This window comes from Chaetura pelagica, unplaced genomic scaffold (genome assembly GCF_000747805.2).
Source record: "Chaetura pelagica isolate M959 unplaced genomic scaffold, ChaPel_1.0 scaffold193, whole genome shotgun sequence".
Taxonomy (NCBI): Eukaryota; Metazoa; Chordata; class Aves; order Apodiformes; family Apodidae; genus Chaetura; species Chaetura pelagica.
Window position 1 is genome coordinate 120,669 of NW_009952562.1, and position 6,507 is coordinate 127,175.

The following is a 6,507-nucleotide window of genomic DNA, read 5'->3' on the forward strand; positions in this document are numbered from 1 at the left end:
GTGGAACCGCCCGTGCCGTGTCACTTTACTGAGCTCCTTCCGTTATTCCGTGACTTCCCGAGTCGCTTGTTGGAGCGGGAGGGCGAGAGGGGCCCGGCGGGGGCAGCGGGGCCAGCCCTGAGGAGAAGCTCCGGGCCCAACCGCCACGGGCGGGTTCCCTGGGCACCCCAGGACTGCGGCAGGATGGAGGAACGTTCCACAGGGGCACGGGAGGAAGGGAATGCCCCAGGACAGACTGTCATTTTACAGGATATTTATTTGCAGCAGGTGTTTGGGTCCTGGGGGGGCCACACGTGCCCCCTGTGCACAGGCCTGGCAGCTCAAAGGCTCGGGGAGACCTGGAGTGTCAGAGGGGTGGGGGGTCAGGTGGGGGGTCACTGTGAACTGTTTATTTGAGAGATTGAGACGTGATCATCTGCTAAAACTGCCTTATTTTTTTCCATCAGCAGGGCCCCCCCAGGGGCAGAGCAGTGGCAGCTGTGACACTGTGACACTGTGACACTGTGACACTGTGACACTGTGACACTGTGACAGTGACAAGCACAGTCACAGGGGCTGAGGGCTGTGGAGGTGCTGACCAGGAATGAGGGAAATGGAGAAGCTTATGTGGGGAAAGAAAATAACTGTGAACTGGGTGGCAATTCCTTCTTCTAGAAGTGCTGGTTGTTGCTGTCACCTCTCCACCTGAATTCACTGTACATAATTGATTACCCTGCCACAGCTAAATTAGCTGGAGGATTAATGTGCTGAACCAGAGAAACCTGGCAGGAAGCAGCAGGGGACACAGGAGCTTCCTGGCACTTCATCCCTCAGGTAATAATGATTTGGTCTTTGTTCTGATTTTACTTCTGTAAGGACAGAAGGGAAGATGGTGAATGGTTTTTGTTAGAGGGAACAGCAATGCAATGCCCAGGTTTTGTTTGTTTAAAAGCACTCTGTCTCAGCAAGCTTGGAGGCACATCAGGGCATTGTGTGCTGCAGAGGAAAGAGCTGAGACCACGCAGGCAAGGACCCACCCGAGGAGGAGGGCAGTGGAGATGGGGCCTGTGCTGCAGATGGACCAAGTGTCTCCCTCTGTGGACACACGAGGTTCCCTCAACCCATGCACTGACCCTCCTGCTGCTCTCTACCTTCCAGCCCCCTACAACCTGATCCCCCACAACCCAGCTCCTCTGCCAGGCTCACACACCAGGAAACATTTCCCCAGCCCTCCCCAGGGCTGAGGAAACCCAGCTCAAGCTTGTCCTTAAGAAGAAAGACACAAGGCAGGAGTTTCAGTGAACTACCTCCACCCCAGCGTTTACTGACCCCAGCCGAGTGTGACAGGCACGGTGCTGCAGCCCTGGGCTGTCTGCCCACACTCTAAGCCTGCTCTTCGTGCCTCCTCAGCAGCTCCCTCAGGTGCTCGATCTGGGCAGACACGCTGCTCCTGGCAGTGCCCCCAGCAGCCCTGAACTGCTCCACGCTCTGCACCACGTTGAAGACCTGGGAGACATCACTGCCAAACAGGGGGCTGGGGAGGCAAGGAGAAGAGGGGTCAGGGGGAGCAGCTGGTGCCTGGCATGAGTTGCTTCCAGTCCCTCCCAATAGCTGCTGCCCACGCCCTGCTGGAGCTGAACGGGAGTGAGGTGGTTCTGTTTGGTGTTCTCAGGCCCATCATTCATGGCACTGACAGTGAAGCCAGGAAGGTTTTGGGGTGCTATCTGGTCCAGGCATTCTAGGGAAGGGCACCACAAGGAGGCCCACAGGAAGGGAGGCTGTTGACTGACTGTTGGCACAAGAAGAGTGACACAAACCTGATGCTTTTCAGGTCATCCAGGCTGAGATTATTGATGGTGGTACCTTTAGACTCTGCAAGGTGGACGGCCTTCCCAGAGGCAGTGTGGGCCTGTCTGAATGGCATCTGCAGTGAGAAGCAGAGGCTGCAGTGAGTGACCAGGCACCTGGGGTGTTTTTCAATGGAAAAAATGGATGTGCTGTCTTTTTTGGCTGGCTTGTTTTCACTTAGAGTAGTGCCATGTGAATCCAGGTTTGGTGACCCAGCCTGATCATCACCAGGGAATAGAGCAGGTGGCCTCATCTCAAGCCCTCACTGAGCAATGTTGTGCATCCAGAGAAATCTCAGCTCCATGTCTCCAATACTTACTCCTTTACGAACCAAGTAGAGAGCCAGGTCAGTAGAGAGCATCTCAGGGCTCAGGGCCTTTTCCATGTTCTCCTTGTTGATCTGCAGGATGGTCAGAGGGAAACCTTATCACCAGCTCCTCCCTGGGGACACGTGAGCTAACAGTGGGGGCCACCTTGATCAGATGGGAGAGGCACTTAAGGGCCTTCACCTCCTGAGCTCTCTTACCTGTTACTCAGAGCACCCCTGCAGCCTTACCTGGAGGGTAGAAATTACTCCAGTGGCGACCTGCAGCACAGCATTCAGGGTGTCCACAACATCAAAGACGGCCTCCTTGTCCTCCTGCAAGAGAGCAGGGATGGGATTTGCTGTCAGCCACCCTGCTGGGGTGTCAGCTGGGGGGTGCTGAGCCTCAGCCCCTTCCTCAGCATCCTGCACACGAGCAGGGGCTGTGCAGGGGTGAGCCTGGCAAGGGCAGAAGATGCAGTGTCTGCTCAGAGGGACAGTGTGGAAATCTGTGTTACCTGCAGATCCTTGTTGTAGGTGCTTGGGAGTCCTTTGAGGACCATGAGGATGGCAGCCAACTGCAGAGAGAGACAGCAGAGGCAGTTGGCTCTAGGAAGAGAAGCTCATTGCCCCAGCAGAGGCTCAGAGCCCAGACTGGCACATTTCTGTACACAGAGGAAGAAGAAGGAGGGCTCTTCAGCCCTGGCCTGAGCAGCCTCCCCAGCCGCTCACCCGCCCGAAGACGCGGCCGGCTTTGCTGCGGATCAGCTCCAGGCTGTCGGGGTTCTTCTTCTGAGGCATCAGGCTGCTGCCAGTGCTGGGAGAAGGGAGAGGGGGGCAAGGCAGCGTGAGACTCCAGTGCCACCAGGCACAGGCTGAGAAAGTCACACCTCGAATAGACCCAGCCTGAGTGCTGCTGTGAGTTCAGGGAGGGGAGGGCTGTGGCTGAGCTGCCTGGAGAGACAGGAAATCTGTTAGGAGCTGCAAAGCCAGCTAATGAGGGCAGGGCTCTGGCAGGAATTCCCAGCAAAGGGGGAAGTTCTCTCTGCCAGCAGTTGCTGAGGAGGTGTTTGTGCCCAGTACAGCCTTGGCTGAGTTACCAGAATCAGAAGTAAGTGGTCATTACTGAAGACTATTCACCCTCAAGGCTGCCTTTCTGCCACCCTTGTAATGCTGTGTCAGCCTTGTCCAGCAGGGAGGCCCCAGCCACTGTCTGGTCCTCCCTGGTGAGGAGGGATGAGGAGGAGAGACAGGGAAGGGCTCCCTGCCCAGAGGCCTACCTGTAAGCATCAGAGAGGGTCAGAAAGCCAAACTCGTTGGTACTGTAGATGATGAGATCTTCAGCCATCTTGCTAAGGTGGATCATCAGCAGGGTAGCAGCAGAGAGGAATTCCACTGCAGAGAAGCAGGAAATCAGGAGGTGAAAAAAGGTGCTTGGTTGCTTGACAACTGAGGGAGCCCTGACTAGAGTTTAAACATAAGCCAACACATTTTCTTTGTAATTATTTCCTGGTGAGGGACTTGAATCCCCTTGTTACAGGGGAGTAACTGGAAAAGTTTCAGGGGCCTGCTTCTAAAAGAGTGGTGGTAAGAACCTGTGGAGTTGTGCTTACCCACAAAGTCTCTGTCACTGACTGTGTCCATGCTGTTCAGACTGATGGAAGCAAAGTCCAGCTCTGTAAGGAAGGAGATGGACAGAGGAGGTCAGGCTTGGCATGGCTGCAGCTGGAATGCAGGAGATTGCCCCAGTGTGCAGGTGGCTGTGAGCCCTTCAGTAGTCCCAGGAGCACAGTCCTGCTGAGCAGGGTTTGTTGTTAGCCCAGGCAGGCAATGTGCAGCAGAGGTGGTTCTGCTTCTGCTCCCTCCCTGCTGGCAGCTGCTGGCTCACAGCAGCCAAAGGTCTTCTGCCTCACCAGGTCACTAGGAGCTGAGCTGTGTCACTGAGCATCAGATCACATTCTTTTTTTGTTAATTTATTACCCTCCATCCCCATGTTAAGGTTCTGCAACACATCCAAAATAACAGCAGGACACTGTAGCAGTGCTTCCCCAGCTCCTCAGCATTATGAGCAGCCCGTGCCCCCCACTACAGGCAGACACTCACCACTGCACAGCAGCTCCCTATCGATCCCCAGGGGGTTGCCAGCCAGAGCACCACTGCCAGAGGAGAACACACACAGTCATGCATGACACCTTGCACCCTGCACCCCAAACTGAGCTCTGGCAGGCAGTGATGACACCTCTCTGAAGAGCTTCTTCCCCTTCCATTCTAGTGTCACACAGTGTGGCCTGAAGGCTCAGCAATCTCTGGAGTAAAACAAAAGTCCTCTCCTAAAGAGGAATTAATCAGATTTGGCTGATTGTAGTTCTTGATTTCAAAAAGGGAGAAGAACAGCATCTCTGTGCTGAGTCTTCTCTTTGGACCAGTCTTCTCTGTGGAGAGAGAATCAGGGTTTGTGCCCTGGCAGCTCTGCAGTGCATAGGGCACACAGTGGTGCAGGGCATATAAAGATCTACCTCTTAGACAGTTCACAGAGCAAAGTGAGGCCCAGGGATGACACAGAAAGTAAACTTTACCTTCCCAGCGGCAAGACATTGATTCTCCTCTTCACCTCTCCCAGGCGCTCCAGGTCCCGGGTCAGAGCAACAGCGTGGCTGGGAAAAGAGACCAGCAGGGATGGAGCAGCTGGAGCCAGGAAACAGCACGAGGGCCAAGAGGTAACTGGGCAAAGGATGGAGGGCACAGGGAGTTGGCCTCCACTGCCCACTCAATGCTTGGTCCCAGGTTGGTCAGGGCCACACAGGGAGCTCCTGCTCCAGTTTGCCAGGTTGCCTCTGGTTTGTCACCCCCCGGTCCCCCCTGAGAGCATGAACAGGGCCCCCAGGGTGGAGGAGGTGAAAGGTGGTTACCTGAGCAAGAACTGGCTCCATCGGATGGGCTGGGCTTTCTGCAGGTGGGTGTAGCCAGGCAAGATAACATCGATTTCTCTGCATGGGAAAGGAGAGGAGGAGGAGAGCAGCAGCTGTCAGCCAGGAGGCAGGGAGCTGCCCTCCAGGGTTTTCCAGCAAGGGCACAAAGAGAACTTCTCTGGCCTGTCTTGTGCTGAATTTGGTCACTCTCTTTCTCTCCCTGTCACCTGCTCCCTAAGCACCCTGGGTTTGATCTCCTGATCTTCCAGTGGGCTGTGCCTACCCTAGGCCTCCCTGGAAAACTGGTGGGGACAGTAATCCCTCTGTGGCAGGCCAAGGTTCCCAGGCACCACTGGTTTGGTGTGTGGTGGGTGAGGAGAGTTAGACAGGAGCTAACACAGCTGAGCTTTCTCATGCTTAGCAATTGGAGACGTGTTAAGGTTCCCCCTTCCTTCAGTTGGATTTGGTGCCTTCTCAGGTCGTGTGTGGAGCTTCCAGCTCAGTTCCTTTGCCAGGACACTCTGGAAGAGGAAGGTCTCTGTGGTGTGAACTGTGGAGAAGGAGGGGCTGTTGATTTTCCCTGAGCCATCACACACTGCCTGGCTCTAACCTCCTCTGCAGAAGGCCCTGCTGCTGCCCTGGCTGCTGGCAGCCCAAGAGGAAGCCTTGAAGGCTCCTGCCCCTGCAAAGCCAAGGATGTGGCTGTGGAAAAGGACTTACATGGCAGCACGTTCCACCAGGGTCTTGATGAGCTGCAGGAGGTGAGTGGAGATGACAGAGAGGGAATTCTTCATGAACAGCTTCAAGTCAGTAACAACCTGTGTGAGATTGTCCACAGGCAGTCAAAGCAGAATATTAAATACTTAGTGACCAAGTATTTTTCCTCAAGAAAGCCTTGGCAGAGTTATCCCCTCCCTGTTCTATGTGACAGAAGGGACATCCTCTCACCAGATGTGTCCCTGGTGACTGATCTGTAAAAGTTACTGTATCTTGCTTTCCATGAACTGAACCAAAGTCCATTTTTTAAAGTGGTTGTCTCAGCTACTGTCAACTTGGGATCAAAAGATCTCTAAGCAACACGGGTCAGTCACCAGCAGAGGGACTGATCCTGAACAGTGCATGGCACCCAGCCAGGAAAGTCATGGTTTCTGTCAGCTTTCACAGGGATGTCAGTGGCAGGTTGTAGCCCTATCCCAGCAGGAAGCAATCCTGCAGAGCCCATTCCCTGTCCCAGCAGGAAGCAACCCTGCAGAGCCCATTCCCTATCCCAGCAGGAAGCAACCCTGCAGAGCCTGTTCCCTGTGCTGTGAGTCACTGCAGCCTCACTGGTGTAAAGCCCTGGGGAGTACATGCTGGAGTGCCAAGGCATGAGAAAGATGGCATCAGGAACTGGATGAAGGAAGTGAGATGGGGAGGAGTACTGAAGCAGGAAAAACAACCATTTCTGTACATACCTGATCATTCCTG

The 6,507-nt window shown here is 54.7% G+C and overlaps 1 protein-coding gene across 1 annotated transcript in view; it reads right to left on the reverse strand.

The window, feature by feature from the left end:
• Positions 1-1,272: 1,272 nt before the first annotated feature.
• The window catches only part of ASL (argininosuccinate lyase), a 10,287-nt gene continuing 5,052 nt past the window's right edge, over positions 1,273-6,507 (reverse strand). Inside the window, exons 5-17 of the mRNA XM_009993302.1 lie at positions 6,495-6,507; positions 5,761-5,858; positions 5,041-5,118; positions 4,708-4,785; positions 4,235-4,287; positions 3,745-3,807; positions 3,412-3,526; positions 2,864-2,948; positions 2,650-2,709; positions 2,384-2,467; positions 2,147-2,227; positions 1,797-1,903; positions 1,273-1,513 (exon numbers count right to left, since the gene is read on the reverse strand). Coding sequence (XP_009991604.1) covers positions 1,363-1,513; positions 1,797-1,903; positions 2,147-2,227; positions 2,384-2,467; positions 2,650-2,709; positions 2,864-2,948; positions 3,412-3,526; positions 3,745-3,807; positions 4,235-4,287; positions 4,708-4,785; positions 5,041-5,118; positions 5,761-5,858; positions 6,495-6,507 — 1,066 coding nt within the window. The 3' untranslated portion in view covers positions 1,273-1,362. The remainder of the gene's footprint in view (positions 1,514-1,796; positions 1,904-2,146; positions 2,228-2,383; positions 2,468-2,649; positions 2,710-2,863; positions 2,949-3,411; positions 3,527-3,744; positions 3,808-4,234; positions 4,288-4,707; positions 4,786-5,040; positions 5,119-5,760; positions 5,859-6,494) is intronic.